At 43.8% G+C, this 17637-nt stretch overlaps 1 protein-coding gene across 4 annotated transcripts in view; it reads right to left on the bottom strand.

Moving 5' to 3' along the window:
* Positions 1-11884: 11884 nt before the first annotated feature.
* The window catches only part of LOC109889752 (sprouty-related, EVH1 domain-containing protein 2), a 32850-nt gene continuing 27097 nt past the window's right edge, over positions 11885-17637 (bottom strand). For 2 of the 4 annotated variants that reach the window (XM_031829027.1, XM_020481436.2), the window contains exons 5-6: positions 15770-15934; positions 11906-15480 (exon numbers count right to left, since the gene is read on the bottom strand). In XM_031829027.1, the coding sequence (XP_031684887.1) occupies positions 14755-15480; positions 15770-15934 (891 nt within the window). In that variant the 3' untranslated portion in view covers positions 11906-14754. Of the gene's footprint in view, positions 15481-15739; positions 15935-17637 lie in introns of all 4 variants that reach the window. The other 2 variants (XM_031829023.1, XM_020481426.2) reach the window with 2 other exon arrangements.

Genomic DNA, 17637 nt, shown 5'->3' with positions numbered 1-17637 from the left:
CCTGGTGGTGCTCTGTCTTTGAGATGTACCATGTGGTCGCCATAAATACTTGTGACATTATCGTTGTTGTCGGCAGTGATCCTAAATAAGACCGAATTAGAAGGCAGATGAATTGCCTCAAAAGAATGGTATATTCACGTGTACGGATGCATGGGTATGCTGTGTAACTATGTGGTCATATTTAGAATGAAGGCTGCAGAGAACAAGAATGCGAGTGGCTTCTTCTTGAGTGTATGTCAAATAATTGTAATCGTCACATGTTCGTGAACAACCGGTGTAGAATAACAGTGAAATAATAATAAATACACATGAGTAACAATAACTTGGCTATATACACAGGGTACCAGTACTGGGTCCATGTGCAGGGGCACAAGGTAATGCAGGTAGATTTGTACATAACACTAGGAACAAAGTGACAGATGATGATCAACAGTAGTAGCAGCAGCGTATGTGATGAGATCAAGTTAGTGCAAAAAGGGGCAATGCAGGTAGTTAAGTAGTTAACCAAATAATTATCTGGACTCACTATTTAGCAGTCTTATGGCTTGGGGGTAGAAGCTGTTCAGGGTCCTATTGGTTCCAGACTTGCCTTGCGGTAGCAGAGAGAACGGTCTTTGGTTGGCTGGAGTCTGACAGTTTTTAGGGCCTTCTGACACTGCCTGGTATAGAGGTCCTGGGTGGCAGGGAGCTCTGCCCCAGTTATGTACTGGGCTGTACGCACTACCCTCTAGCGCCTAGCGGTCAGATGCCAAGCAGTTGCCATACCAAGCGGTGATGCAGCCAGTCAAGATGCTATCAATGGTGCAGCTGTAGAACCTTTTGAGGATCTGAAGGCTCATGCCAAATCTTTTCAGCCTCCTGATGGGAAAGCGGCATTGTCGTGCACTCTTCACGACTGTGTTGGTGTGTGTGGACCATGACCTGCCTTTCAAAGCATTTCATGGCTACATTTGTGACTGCTACGGGGCGATAGTCATTTACACAAGTTACCTTGGTATTCTTGGGCTCTGGGACTATAGTGGTCTGCTTGAAACGTGCAGGTATTACAGTCAGGGAGAGGTTGAAAATATGCAATGCAGTCACTTGTGAGCTGGTCAGCGCATGCTCTGAGTACGCATCATGGCAATCTGTCTGGCCTTGTGAATGTTAACCTGTTAAAGGTCTTACTCACATCCACTACGGAGAGCGTGATCACACAGTCATCCAGGAAAGCTGGTGCTCTCATGCATGGGTCAGTGTTGCTTGCCTCAAAGTGAGCATAGAAGGCATTTAGCTCATCTGGTAGGCTCGCGTCACTGGTCAATTTCCCTTTGTCATCCGTGATAGTTTGCAAGCCCTCCCACACCCGACCAGTGTCAGAGGCGGTGTAGTAGGATTCAATCTTAATCCTGTATTGACGCTTTGCCTGTTTAATGGCTCATCGGAGGGCGTAGCGGGATTTCTAATAAGCGTGCGGATTAGTCTCCAGCTCTAGCCTTTACCTCAGTGCGAATGTTGCCCATAATACATGGCTTTTGTTTGGGATATGTGCATACAGTCACTGTGGGTACGACGTCGTCGATGCACTTATTAATGAAGCTGGTGACTGATGTAAACACCTCAATGCCATCTAATGAATCCCTGAACATATTCCAATCTGCGCTAGCGAAACACTCCTGTAGCTTAGCATCCGCTTCATCGGACCACTTCCGTTTTGAGCGCTTCACTGGTACTTCCTGTTTTGAGTTTTTGCTTGTAAGCAGGAATCAGGAGGATAGAGTTATGGTCAGATTTGCCAAATCAAGGTTGAGGGAGAACTTTGTATGTGTTTCTGTGTGTGGAGTAAAGGTGATCTAGAGTTCTTTCGCCTCTAGTTGCACATGACATGCGGGTAGAAATTACAGTGCCTTCAGAAAGTATTCATACCCCTTGACTTATTCCACATTTTCTTGTTACAGCCTGAATTCAAAATGGATTAAACAGATATTTTATGAAATACATGTTAATTTACATAAGTATTTACACTCCTCAGTAAATACATGTTAGAATCACCATTGGCAGTGATTACAGCTTTGCACACTTGGATTATACAAAATGTAAGCATTATTCTTTTTTAAATTCTTCAAGTATTGTCAAGTTGGTTGAGCATTTGCTAAACAGCCATTTTCAAGTCGATTTAAGTCAAAGCTGTAACTAGGCCATTCAAGAACATTCAATATTGTTTTGGTAAGCAACCAGTGTATACACGGTGTACCAAATATTAGGAACACATGCTCTTTCCATGACAGACTGACCAGGTGAAAGCTATGATCCCTTATTGATGTTACCTGTTAAATCCACGTCAATCAATGTAGATGAATGGGAGGAGACATGTTAAAGGATTTTTTAAAAGTCTTTAGATAATTGAAACATGGATTGTGTATGTGTGTGTCATTCAGAGGGTAAATGGGCAAGAGAAAAATATTTAAGTGCCTTTGAACGGGGTATGGTAGTAGGTGCCAGGCGCACTGGTTTGAGTGTGTCAGGAACTGCAACGTTGCTGGATTTTTCACGCTTAACAGTTTCCCGTGTGTATCAAGAATGGTGCATCACCCAAAGGACATCCAGCCAACTTGACGCAACTGTGGGAAGCTTTGGAGTCAACATGGGCCAGCATCCCTGTGGAACGCTTTCGACACCTTGTAGTCCATGCCCTGACGAATTGAGGCTGTTCTGAGGGCAAAAGGGGTGCAACTCAATATTAGGAAGGTGTTCCTAATGTTGTGTCCACTTGTTGTATTTGGCCTTCTGTTTTAGGTTATTATCCTTCTGAAAGGTGAGGTTGAGTGAACCAAGTTATACCCTACGATTTTTCCTGTGCTTAGCTGTATTCCATATATTTTTTGAAAATCCTTCGTCCTTGCTGATGACAAGCATACCGATAACATGATGTAGCCACCCCATGCTTGGAAATATGAAGAGTGGTACTCAATGTGTTGTATTGGATTTTCCCCAAACATAACTCTTTGAATTCAGGAAATAAAGTGAATTTCTTTGTGCCATATTTTTTGCATTTTTACTTTAGTGCCTTATTGCAAACAGGATGCATGTTTAGGAATATTTTTTTGTTTTGTTCTTTTAACCGTCATTTAGGTTAATATTGAGGAGTAACTACCCCCCCCCCCCCCCCATCTACCAATATGTGCTCTTTGCGAGGCATTGGGAAAAACTCCCTGGTCTTTGTGGTTGAGTCTGTATTTGAAATTCACTAATCAACTGAGGCAATTATTTGTAAGGTCCATGTGTGGGATACAAAGATGAGGTAGTCATTCCAAAATCATGTTTAACACCGTGAGTCCATGCAACTAATGTGACTTATAAGCACATTTTTACTACTGAACTTATTTCGGCTTGCCATAACAAAGGGCTTGAATACTTATTGACTCAGCTTTTTATTTGTCATTTATTTCTAAAAACATAATTCCACTTTGACATTATGGGGTATTGTGTGTAGGCCAGTGACACAAACTCTACATTTATGGGGTGTAAATACTTTCTTAAGGCAATCAAGGTAATACAGATGTGTATGTAAGTATATAGGAGAGGGAGATTCTGCTAAGATATTTGGGGGGAGTGTCAGGGTCTGTAGGTTGAGGAAACCAGGCCCTTTGGAGGGGCACTGTAGCAGAACCCAACCGTTCTGCCGATCCCTTTGATGTTGCACCGTTGCCGTGGCGCTACACAAGGAATTCCCACCCAAGGTCTCCAAGACGATGGCCTTCGCAAACAAGACAGACTCCACTGGCAGTTGGGCATGGAACCGTCCCACTTCACCTCGGTTCCTTTCACATGGTTGGTGGCATTAGCTTCATGATAAATAGCAACGTGCTAAAACCCACAGGACGTTTACCTGTCGGTTTGGACAAGAGAGTGGTTCTTATCTTCAGATCAGAGACGTGATATGACCACCAAAGAGAAAAGACAACCAGGACAAGTTGAAGCCGAGGGGTGTGGCAGAGGGTTAGCAGAGGACCCTTTGAACTCTGTGAGGGTCTCTGGAAACTGCAGGGAGGTTAGAAGGGGGAGGCTGGGGGGGCTGACTGTTCTCAGAAGCTATAAGGAAGGACATGCATGGCTTCCCTCTTTATCTACCAGACACTTTTTTTATTTTGCATGGCATCACGTTTGAAAGGGCAGCGAGGCTCGTTTAATTCCTTTCAGGAGAGAGAATTTGCTAATTTACTCTGGAGGGAACACACCTTTCCCACCATGCTCCACTACTTCAACTCCACGTAGGGAACACTTTGTCAGGGATTAACAAAGGCCCAAAAATCCCCTCTGAACCCAAAATGATTATTTAATTGTTTAGAGCATTTGCTTCATGGGCTCAAGCCAACCAACCAGGCTTGAAAATGGCACTTACTAAATAAACTGCACACTAAATCCCACAACAAAGATTATTTGGATAATTATAATTCTGAGAAAAGCCAGATTGCCTGACTTCTCATATACAGTTGAAGTCGGAAGTACACATACACTTCAATCATTAAAACTAGTTTTTTAACCACACCACAAATTTATTGTTAACAAATTATAGTTTTGGTATGTCGGTTCGGACATCTACTTTGTGCATGACAAGTAATTTTTCAAACAATTGTTTCCAGACAGATTATTTCACTGTATCACAATTCCAGTAGGTCAGAAGTTTACATACACTAAACTGACTGTGCCTTTAAACAGCTTGTAAAATTCCAGAAAATGTCATGGATTTAGAACCTTCTAATTGACATCATGTAAGTCAATTGGAGGTGTACCTATGGATGTATTTCAAGGCCTACCTTCAAACTCAGTGCCTCTTTGCTTGACATCATGGGATAATGAAAATAAATCAGCAAAGACCTCAGAAAAAAAATTGTAGACCAAACGCCTGAAGGTACCACGTTCATCTGTACAAACAATAGTATGCAGCCTTCATACCGCTCAGGAAGAAGACGCGTTATGTCTCCTAGAAATTAACGTATTTTGGTGAAAAAGAGCAAATCAATCCCAGAACAACAGCAAAGGACCTTGTGAAGATGCTGGAGGAAACAGATACAAAAGTATCTATATCCACAGTAAAATGAGTCCACTATTGATATAAGCTGAAAGGCTGCTTAGCAAGGAAGAAGCAACTGCTCCAAAACTGCCATAAAAAGCCGGACTACGGTTTGCAACTGCACATGGGGACAAAAATTTTACTTTTTGGAGAAATGTCCTCTGGTCTGATGAAACAAAAATAGAATTAGTTGGCCATAAAGACCATTCTTTTTGGAGGAAAAAGGGGGTTGCTTGCAAGCCGAAGAACACCATCCCAACCGTGAAGCACGCGGGTGGCAGCATCATGTTGTGGGGGTGCTTTGCTGCAGGAGGGACTGGGTGCACTTCACAAAATAGATGGCATCATGAGACAGGAAAATTATGTGGATATGTTGAAGCAACATCTCAAGACATCAGTCAGGAAGTTAAAGCTTGGTCGCAAATGGGTCTTCCAAATGGACAATGACCCCAAGCATACTTCCAAAGTTGTGGCAAAATGGCTTAAGGACAACAAAGTCAAGGTATTGGAGAGCCATCACAAAGCCCTGACTTCAATCCCTATATCCTATAGAAAGTTTGCGGGCAGAACTGAAAAAGCATGTGCGAGCAAGGAGGCCTACAAACCTGACTCAGTTACACCAGCTGTCAGGAGGAATGGGCCAAAATTCACCCAACTTATTGTGGGAAGCTTGTGAAAGGCTACCCGGAACATTTGCCCAAAGTTAAACAATTTCAAGGCAATGCTACCAAATACTAATTGAGTGTGTGTAAACTTCTGACCCACTGGGAATGTGATGTAAGAAATAAAAGCTGAAATAAATCATTCTCTGTACTATTATTCTGACATTTCACATTCTTAAAATAAAGTGGTGATCCTAACTGACCTAAGACAGGGCATTTTTACTAGGATTAAATGTCAGCAATTGTGAAAAACTGAGTTTAAGATGTAGCATGTTTGAAAGCAGGAGGAGCAGTTAAGACTGCAACTGCAGATATACCGAACAAACATAAACACAACATGCAACAATTTCAAAGAGTTTACTGAGTTACAGTCCATATCAGGAAATCAGTCAATTTCAATTTATGGATTTCACATGACTGGCATTACAGATATGCATCGGTTGGTCACAGATACCTTTTGGGGGGAAAAAGTAGGGGTGTGGATCAGAACCTAGTCAGTATCTGGTATGACCACCATTTGCCTCATGCAGCACAACAAATCTTCTTCGCATTGAATAGGTCAGGCTGTTTATTGTGGCATGTGGAATGTTGTCCCACTCCTCTTCAATGGCTGGAACAAGCTGTCGTACACGTCCAACATGCTCAATGGGTGACATGTCTGGTGAGCATGCAGGCCATGGAAGAATTGGGTCATTTTCAGCTTCCAGGAATTGTGTACAGATCCTTGCAACATGGGTCGGTGCATTATCATGCTGAAACATGAGGTGATGGAGGATGATGAATGACATGACAATGGGCCTCAGGATCTCGTCACAGCATCCCTGTGCATTCAAATTGCCATTGATTAAATGTAATTGTATTCCTTGTTTGTAGTTTATGCTTTCCCATACCATAATCCCACTGCCACCATGTTCACAACGTTGACATCAGCAAACTGCTCGCCCACATGATGCCATACACGCAGTCTGCAATCTGCCCCGTACAGTTGAAACTGGGATTCACCCGTGAAGCTCACAGTTCTCCGGCGTGCCATTAGCCATCGAAGGTGAGCATTTGCCCACAAGTCGAAACCAAACTGCAGTCAGGTCAAGACCCTGGTGAGGAAGACGAGAACGCAGATGAGCTTCCCAGAGACGTTTGTTTGTTCAGAAATTCCTTGGTTGTACAAACCCACAGTTTCATCAGCTGTCTGGGTGGCTGGTCTTAGACGATCCTCAAGGTGAAGAAGCCGGATGTGGAGGTCCTGGGCTGGTGGGGTCTACGGTTGTTAGGCCAGTTGGACATACTGCCAAATTCTTTCTAATGAAGCTGGAGGTGGCTTATGGTAGAAAAATGTACATAACATTTTCTGGCAACAGCTCTCGTGGACATTCCTGCAGTCAGCATACCAATTGCACGCTCCCTTAAAACTTGAGACATCTGTGGTTCACCTGTGTAACGAGTTCGCCGGTGTAATGATCATGCTGTTTAATAAGCTTCTTGATATGCCACACCTGTCCGGTGGATGGATTGTCTCGGCAAAGGAGAATTCTTGCTAAGCGGGATGTTAACAAATTTGTGCAAAACAATGTGAGTGAACTAAGCTTTTTGTGCTTATGGCAAATTTCTGGGATATTTTATTTCTGCTCATGCAACATGGGACCAACACTTTGTTTATATTTTTGTTCAGTGTAGTTACAGTAGCTCCCTTCCAGGAGAGGAGAGAGTGGAGAGTCATCTTCCTCCCCTGTGCTTTCCGGAGCAACAACTGATGGCCACTAACACCAGAAGCCATAGAGAGGAGAAAAGGCAATTAGCAAAAAAGGGAAGCTATAAAAAGTCAATGCTGTAAGGAGCCCGGTGGGGAGTTAACCCCGAACCCACTGTGCTTTAATTTCAGTCCAAGAAAATAGCACACATGGCTCCGTTTGAGATACCCAGGGAGGGAAGCAGCTCGAGGGGAGGGTTGGGGGACAAGAGGGGTATCGTGTTCACATTTGTTTCAGATTTCATCCATGTAAACAAAGGGAGGCAGGCAGACACGCTGGGGCCTATTTAAATTAGGCCCAGACTAACATCCCGTCAGAAGCTGCTGCCTCACTCCCTGCGCATGCTAGGCCATCAGCACATTCTCACTCGCTAGGGTTTTGATGGGATCACTCAGTGCTCTTGTGGCAGGAGAAGAACTAGTTCTTTAGTTGGTTGAAATTACTTTTTTGTTGTCATTTCCTCTGTTTATTACAGTGGATGAGAGGCTTCTTGGTGTGTGTGTGTGTGTGTGTGTAATGCTCTCTCTTTTGCTTTTGTTTCATCCCTGTTGGAATCTACACAGTTCCTGTACAGCACTAACGGAGAATAAGTAGACCAGCACAATCTCTCAAAAAGACCTGGGGGGCTTGTTGGCAGATCTGACGACAATTTGGTAAACATGTGGGTTTATCTAGATCTAGACTACAGCTCCCCCATTACACAGCCTGTACAACTCAACTAGCTCCAGCTATCTGCAAAATGACCACCAAGGCCATTCTGGCAGTGGAACATTGTTTTGGAACTGGGGTGGAACATTCAAGTAACTGAGGTGAGTGGGGGCAGGGTTCAGATAGAATAAAGTTAACAGTTAAAGTCCACTTCCTTCCTCCTACCGGCCCAAAGCAAAGCATTGGGAACTGAAGCCTTTCTGTGCCTCCGAGTAACCCCAAATGTGGCCGGAACGGCACACAAACTCTCGATACAAGCGTCCGCAAAAATAAACACTGGTCATATTATTTTCACTGCACTTTTCCTGTTGGTTTGATTCAACACTAGCTACACCCAGTCGTGCCAACAGACACACACCAGGGTTTGGTCTTTTTGGAAATAACGCTGTGTCCATGTTGACCACACAAGTTAAACTGGCATGGGGCACGTATATAAACCCAGGTTTAGACTGGGAGATTGGCAACCAATTCCACCTGATTTGTGTGTATTGGCCTTGCTTGGACTGGCCAATGCAAACGGACTCCCTCCTATATTTTGTGTTCACTGCACACAGGTTGTTGCTTGGTTCGTGGAGCATGCATGGTCATTGTTGAACAGATCGGGGCACGACTACTATGTGTGAAAGTGACTACATTTTCTGAATGCTACTAGGCTTACCTGAGAATCATTTTCGTTGAATCCTTTCAGATCCTAATCAAGCACTTTGAAACCTCCTGCTTGCGCGAAATGATGGAATTAACTGATCATTGAACAGTCTTCATACCTGGGAGAAGCCATTTATACAGGTATAGCGATATGCACGGTATAGGTTTTATTGTTCAGAGAGAAGCCAAATATCAACTACAAGCTCTCCTGAAAGGACTAAATAGAGAACTACTTCTTTTGGAGTTCACTCACCCTGGCTGTCAATGACTTTTGCTGCCAGATAGCTGGAGATAACCAAAAAAGGCGCTTTTGGAGACAATGCCATCGCACCCGTCTCTTTCCTCCCACTTTCCCCCTCCCCCCACCACCCCATGGCCCCTGAGCAGTGTGGGAAAGCATCTCCCTCTACTCTGTCCATAGGAGGATGGAGAGGCTCCCTCTCTCTCTCTGTTGTGATATGTGCACAATAACATCCTGATGAGTGTCCTGCAATGTTCCCACCGGTGAGGAAACGGTACACAAATAAAGCCCTGAAGTTCTCTTGGCTAAGCACGGGATGGGACTGGAGCCAGGGGTGTGTCCACCATTTGGGCTGCAGCGACGAGCACACTACTGGTGGGAGGATGGGTCCGTGGGAAATGGACAGCAAGTTTTCATTCCTAATCCCGCAGCAGTAGGTAGTCCTGTATAGATGTTCTATAACACTGCTACAGGGGGGGGGGGGGGGGGGGTGCACGGCTAAGGCATGCATCGGCCATGTAAAAGCAGGCCAACTGGACAGGTAAGGAATGCCAAGAGGATGTCCAACTGTGTCGTGGTGGGAAACAGGAGCGCCACTTTTACGACGGATGCCCACGGTTTAACCATGTTTTTTAGGGTTGTGGCAGGGGCTATGGAGGGAGCTGGTGGTGGATGCTGTTCACAGAGCCTAGTGTTGACCTAAGACCCCATGGAACCTTGGCCATCGGTTTGCTGGCTGTGGCCTTACACACATTCACACAGAACAGGTTCAATGGTGATTGGAGAGACACACTATGGCATACCGTGCCGAATTTGAGGTCTTGTGTCCAGTTTCACATGGCGAGCGTTGGTCAACATGCAGGTCTGTTTACAAAGGCGTAGCAGGTCAGAATTAGTGCCTGACACCAGTCGTCTGGGCTCACACATGATGGAACGATATCCTTGGTTCTCAACCGTCTCTGTTGTCAACTCCTAGGCTCAGGGTGGCAAAAATGTGTATGGTGTATTGTGACGCCCATCTTGGACTGGGTTATTTAGAAATGTTTGAGTGACATGACTGCATTTTCAATTTGCACTGGATATGCCGAATAACTATGATACTGAGAGCTACAACCAGGTAGTGGACTACAATAAGTTCCTTGATATATCTCACTCTCAACCCTATGAAATAGGCTAGCTTTCGCTGAGAAATATTTAAAAAATGTATTTACCCTTTTTTTAAAATCTAGGCAAGTAAGTTAAGAAGTAAGTTATTTAAGTAAGTTATTTACAATGATGGCCTAGGAATAGTGGGTTAACTGGCTTGTTTAGGGGCAGAATGACATTTTTTCCCCTGTCAGCTCGGAGATTCGATCTAGCAACCTTTCGGTTACTGGCCCAATGCTCTAACCACTAGGCTACCTTCTCAAAATGTCTCCTGTTTTTCCCCTCTCTAAAATATAACACTTTTAAGAAGTTTTTGACTGAACAGCTATAGCTACTGATTGGTGAGCTAGCTAGCTAGCAATTCACAGCAGACATTGACAAAAACCTGGGAAGGACAGGTTTACTGCTAAATAGAAGTTATTCTTGACATCCAATCAAAGCTAGCTTGCTAGTAAACTTGTTAGCCGTCACACTGACCAACCTTGCTAGCTCTCACCGCAAAAAATAATGGTTGTGTTGTCCAGTTGAGTCAGAGAACGCTTACAGAGTTATAAATTGGCAAACATTTTCATGTTTGTGTTATAAACTTATTTTAGCCTATGTTCATTGCTAGCCATCTAAGCTTACTGGTACACTTGCTTGCATGGGAATGCGCACACCTTGACAAAAAAGGTGCCATTTTGACTCACGGAAACAACCACGTGCTCAACGGTGCTGAAAACCTCTCTGCGGGGAACCAAGTTATAGGCCTACTCCTTCCCATCATCATACTGTAACATGTATTTCAAAACATGTTAAAACAGTGTTTTTGGATGTAGGTTCATGTAAATCTATAAAACTATTTTAAGGGGGCAGGCTATGACATCGCAGTACACAAGCCTTAAATAAGAAAGGCGAAGATGGCAACAGCGTTTTAAGTGCTGGTTCTTTCTTTCAAACCCTGATTCAAAAGAGGGGAGAAAAAAAAGTGACCTCATTAGAATAAAGTATGCCTTAAATGTTTGCACATGTTGAAGTTTGATACTATTTGCAGTCGCCGAGTTCCGTAGCCGGGCCAGGGCCTTCAGGGACCATTTTTTTTTCTCTCGCTCTGACTGTCTTTCATATGCATTTACAGAGACCCACAGAGCAAAACAACATTGTGCCCTCTATAGATTATTTTAGAGACTTGCGGAACATGGTACAGCTCTGCGAGCCTGTCTAGCGCCTAACGGAAATATTTCTGTCTTGACAGATAAGGGGGGGAAGATACTTTAGAGCAAAGGCAGGATCTGACTGCTGCAGTCTTTCCCTCTATGATACACACATACGATAGAGATGTGTGTTTTAATCAAGAACATGCGTATACTCAAACTGAAACTCTCTCTCCCCCCCCCCATGCCCTGGCCCACGTATGTATTTACCGCGTTGCAGCAGGATGGTACTGGGCAGAGTAGCATAAGGTCGATCAGCCCCCCCCCCCCGCTCCAGTGCTCCTAAACAACGGACGCAACACAGGGAAGTGCTGGGCTACAACCCTGAACTACTGTTGGAAGGTTCTATTGGAATTCTATATGGATGCTATGTAGACGGGATAAATGTTCAGGCTGTGTGAGATGCCACTGTAACATGGTTTAATCTCTCAAAAACCATGTCTCTGTAAAACACAGTGGAAATGAACACACGCACACACACGGAAAAATACTTACTATCCAGGCCATGCTTCTGTTAGTTTCCATATGATGTATTGGCATTTATACAGATGTTAATTTCTCGTTTCTCATTTTTTCTTTTTAAAAGCATAGAGTCGTGATGATCATATTAGAAACAATACAAAAATATAACTTAAAATGTACATCATACACTTGATATATATATTTTAGCTTTTTTTTTTTACAGAGGTAAAAATGCAGATTGTAAAAATAAAAAAAAGACAATCAATTTAACTTTTTTTTTTTTTTGATTAAAATAAAAAAGACTAAGTATATATATATATATATATATATATATATATATATATATATATATATATATATATATATATATATATGAGATAGATGAAGAGGATGCTTCAGGCACTTTCCTTTAATAGTTAAATGTGTGCAGGAATTAGACACCGCACCAAAACAGACAAACTGCTTTTGGTTAACTTTTCTTTTACCACAGATAGAAAAATAAAACTAGGATCTTCTCTACAATGAATGGCAACAGTATTGCAAAGCTGACAAACAGGAACACACAGCAGAAAAAAAGGAAGGAAGAAAGGCAAGAGAGAGTACAGAGAAAGACATGGACACAACGACAGCTTTTGTACAGAATCCACAATGCCATGGTACCGTCGCCCATTTAACCCCAGACATTGCTTGGTACTTGAATGGTTATGACGATTAGTTAATGTATGACTGGGATAGATCGCATAAGATGTCTTTTCTACCACATTGATGCGACTCGAGATCGGGTACTTCACAGCAATTTGCGCATTTTGTTCATAAGGTTTTTCTGATTAGTGTTGTGCTTCATACAGAGATAGATCAAACAATGTTCCTCCGATGAGGTGAGGTTACAGGGTGATTTAAATTTGAGGCTAGTTTGTTTCAATACATACATACATACTGTAGCGTCCATTTTATTTTTGTATACATTTTGCACCACCTGCCTGACTGATGTGATTGGCTGACAAGACAGTCTTCTCCCTTGCCATTGGCTGTAATGTAATACCGAGTAACAGACCAGGAAGTGGGATTTATTGGACTACAGAACAATAGATAAAAACCCTTCTTCCACAACTCTGGTCTTGGAGCTCCTGGGTTGTGTAGCCTTTCGTTTCAACCCTGCAGTAAAGCACCCATGTCAGCTAATCGTGGTATAGACTGAAGAACACGATTAGGCGATTAGTTGAATCAGGTGTGCTAGTGGGCCCCTTCGTTGGAGAACCCACAATCATATACCCTTCGAAGGGAGTGGGAAAAGATGAGCAACAAGATCAAAACGGTCTTTCTCTCGAGCTAAAGTTGAGCAAAACTCTAAAGATAACGAGGCGAACTGTCAGGGAAACACCGAGTATCCTTTTGAAAGACAAAAGAAAAGACACACTAAAGAAAGCACCATTGACATTGTAGTGGACAACGACATCATCCATCTCAAAAGGTGAAAAAAAAAGAACTCTTCCCCTCTTAGCTGTGTTTAGTTTACAATAGGACCGTTCCCTTCCTCTTAACCCCCCCAGTCCCCTAGGCTGGTGTCTAAATTTAGCAAGGCAAATAAATAAAAACTATATCAAAAGATCAACATCAAGCATCAAAACTGAATAAAAAGTCACCTAAGGCTCGAGTTCTCCTCCTCCACTGTAATAAAACGGTTGATTGAGGATTATTATCTTCAAAAAATGACTAATTTAGATACTCTATTTCAATGCTGCAGCTTATTTTGTCATTTTGGCTTTTAGTTGATGTCACAACAATAGCAATCAGGGATACATTGCTGACCATTCCATTTTCAAGACCATTGCACAAAGGAAGACACACACACAGATGAAGTGTCTAAAGCAGAGGTTCCCCATCCAATACTGAAGTACCCCTGACCCATTTGATCTTTTGTTCTGGGCCGAATCCACAATACATTCAGTCTAACTTGACTGAGCAGTAGAATGGTACTTTCATGTTTTTTCCAGGTGTCTCTCCACTGACATTAGGTTGAATTTGGTTTTAAAAATGTGCATAGTCAGGTACCTTCCTGGCCCCAGGTCTAATTGTGCTATATAGTCAACTCCTAAGGCCATTGACAACCATAGGAGTTGACAAAACAGCACAGCTCTGAGACCAGGCTAGGTCAGGAGTAGTCAAGGAGCAGAACGAGGAAACACTGGTTAAACGTTTGCCTTTTGTTTCATTGGCTGGGGAGGGGCAGACTTGATCACAGTTGGGCTGCATCCCACATGGCACTCTTACCTATATATTGCACTACATTAGACTAGGGCCCATTGGGCTATGATCAAAAGTAGTCCACTATATAAGGAAAAAAGTACCATTTAGGACACACCCTTGATTTAGGTGCCTCTGCTTTACAGGCGGGAACCAGCTTGATCTGTGATTGGTGGTGAGCCATGGCGAGGGGAACACAAAGCGAGAGCCCCCCTCAGAAAACAACGCTCACACTGACCTCACACAAAACACGGAGAAAAGGAAAAATATTCAAGCCTTTAAAACACATGAGTGTAAAAATATAAAGTACCTGTTTATATATATTTATATATAAATGAATATTCATTATTTTAGTCTTTGTAATGCAAGGACGTGGAAGCCGTAGGCAGGGTACCCCTATAAAAATAAAAAACACGAACAAAAATAAAAACAATAGGAAACATATTTTTTCTCTTTCTTTCCACCGAGAGAAACTTCCATTTCCAAAAGAATCAGGACAAGCCAATTGTTTTCCCATCTGGAATTTGACCGAGACAAGCAACAGCGAAAACAAAAACACAAAACAAAAGAATAGCGGGGCCACCCTCTTCTGGTCCAGTCCCTTCCATGTGTCTCTGTTCTACTCCCCCTCTCTGCTGGCACCTCCCGGCCCTCAGCCCACGGCTTTGTGCTTGCCCCCGCAGCAGTGGCAAGCCACCCCGCAGCGGTAGCAGGTGCGAAGGGGGGCGTAGCAGCACATGCAGGGGGCCAGCAGCGACAGCCCAACCAGGGCCAGCCAGCGCAGGCAGAAGCGCTCGTCGCTGGTGTCGCACGAGCACGGGTCCGAGTAGTCGCCCTCCGGGTCCGACATACAGTGGTAGAGCAGGCTGTCCGCGCACCACATGAAGCTGACCCGGTGGATGCACGTCTGGATGGGGTCCGGCGCCTCCTGGCACCGCCCGCGCCTGTTCTCCTCGTGGTTGAACATGTCCCGGCAGTAGACGCAGCGCGAGCGCTCGCCGTCTTCCTTCCGCCGCTTGCCCTTGAGCTGGAGGGTGCGGGGCTGGGCTGTGACCACTGCCCTGTGTCCCCCGATAAGGCCACCCCCACCTAGTCGGTCCACGCAGCCTATCTTGGGGTCCCTTGCGTGCTGGTAGGGATCAAGGCCCAGGGGGTAAGGGTAGGTGTAGTCGTGCTTGGGCGGCTCGCTCTTGGCGAAGTGCACGTAGGCGTCGGCGTCCTCGGGGTGCTGGATGAGCTTGTCGCGCGCGGCGGTGGCGTGCCGGTAGTCCTCATACCCAGTCAGCCAGGTCCGCTCGCGAGGGTTGATGCGCACAATCTCCTCCTCCTCCTCCTCCTCCACCTGGAAGCTGACGTGGCGTGGGAACATGGGAACCGACTGCAGAGATAAAGGAGAGCAAAATAAATGAGAACTACACAGACCAGTCTACAAACTACAAAACATGTCTTCCAACAAGCAGTCAACTTCCAGGCCCAACTTGAAATACATCATCACACTAGCACCATAGTTTATGCTTCAAGAACACTCATTCCCTCTGTCCCTCCCACCTACCCATGGTAGTAAAGAATATAGCCGCAACCCTCTAGCTCCAGTGCATGTTTTTTTTCTTCCCAAGATCAAAGTTTTGGTGACCCACCTTCGCCACCGTTGTCCCCCAGCCACCCACCTGATCCAGGAAGTAGTGGTCCGAGTGTCGGTGCTGGTCGTAGAAGTGACCCAGGATGCAGTGGTGCCGGCGCGGCTCGCAGAAGCTGGGCGGGGCCAGGGTCTGCAGCTGCAGAGGCTCCTTCTTCTGGGAGTGGGAGGAGTTGGATGAGCTGTCGGTGGCATTCTGAGAGACAAGACCAAACCAAACACAAGTCAGGACAGGGTCCTGTTCATTAGGGTACGCAACAGACAACGTTTTGCAACTGAAAAGTAGCATTTCTTATTGGACAGTTTCAGATAGCCCCTCCAGTTATGGTCGGTTTTCTTCTGCTTGGTGTCTAATGAACATGACCCATGACTACATGGGAGTAATATTAGACCAAGCTTACCACTTGAAAACATCACTGCTTTCTGGCACATTGTGTTTGGCTACGCTAACTCAACACGCGCTATTTAGGGCAACGTTAACGGACACTTTTCTCTACACCGAAAAAAATAAAATCTGTGTTATTTTTTGGGAAATATATGCGGCTCTTCATTTATAAAACACACTGTCTGCTCTCCCTGGAGGATTTTCCAAGTTGATGCCCAGGAGACCAAACAGCCTCAGATCATGTTCGAGCCTCGGATTGGACACTGAAACAAACACCTGCAGGCGACGTGCAGATGTTTCATTTCTCTATCATGCTCTCTTGGCTGAAACCAGCGCAATTTCCTACTATTTGTGTCCAGGTTAAACGTGGGACGTCACTCATTATAAACAGTCTGTTAAATTCATGGTTATTGCATCATTTTCAGATCTATTAGAAGCGATTCATAGACGAAACAATGTAATTTAACCAATTGACTGGCCAGAGATCAGGGCATTCATCAGCAAAGACGCAGTGCAAGCTGATAGTATTTTAGACAACCAAATTGAAATCAAACTGATTGATGAAATCGACGTGTGTCGGCTCTATGGTGATTTGCGATTCATAACTTACATTTTGCGGGTACTACCAGTAGTAGTTGGCCAACTGATAACACCACGACGGAATGCGTTTGAAGTGATAATGCGCAGCTGAGAACAGCTTGCACGTCCAGCAAAGTGCTTCGCCAGTGGCACGCACACAGTTCGTGCAGATCAGCAGGTGGGGGATTTGTGTGGCAGCCAGACGAGACAATCGAAGGAGGATGCGGTGAGCAAAGTAACTGAGCTCGAACTTAGTCACGCTTGCTCTATATGGATTGATGCTTCTAATTGTACATGTTATAAACAATTTTTTTTTGTGGATGATTAAAGCTTATACTCCATGGCTGGATTTATGTGTTTTTTTCCAATGCTACATTCATTTGGCAGACCTAATTTGATTGCCCCCCTTTCTACAAGGCCTAGTCTATGAGAGGCCTAATCATGGTTGTATTAAGATTTTGTTAACGCCTAGGCTATAGAGGTGCATTCGGGTAATTAACTCATTATTATGCACCAACATTTTAATTTGATTAATTATTTATTGTCATTCTTTAATTTGTTAGGCTATACAATTAAGATTAATGAACTGATAATACATTCATACATTACTTTAGATTTTTTGGGAATATGATAGGATGTATAACAGAATGCAATATTCTTTGTGAATAATGTTCATTTGTCTATTAATAATAATAATCTGAAAATCAGTCTGAAATTGAATATTTATCCGATTGTCCATATAGCCGAGGACAATGTGGTAAAGTACTGTTATTCCTTATCCACCTAGTGATAATTATTATTCTGGGGGAATGTATACATATATATATATGGTGTAGAACATTTTCGACTTCAACTCTGTGTGTGTGTGTGTGTGTGTCTTATATATATATATATATATATATATATATATTTATTCAACTGTGTGTGTGTCTGTG

The sequence above is a fragment of the Oncorhynchus kisutch genome, linkage group LG1 (assembly GCF_002021735.2).
Source record: "Oncorhynchus kisutch isolate 150728-3 linkage group LG1, Okis_V2, whole genome shotgun sequence".
Lineage (NCBI taxonomy): Eukaryota > Metazoa > Chordata > Actinopteri > Salmoniformes > Salmonidae > Oncorhynchus > Oncorhynchus kisutch.
This window is presented reverse-complemented; position numbering and strand designations above follow the sequence as displayed.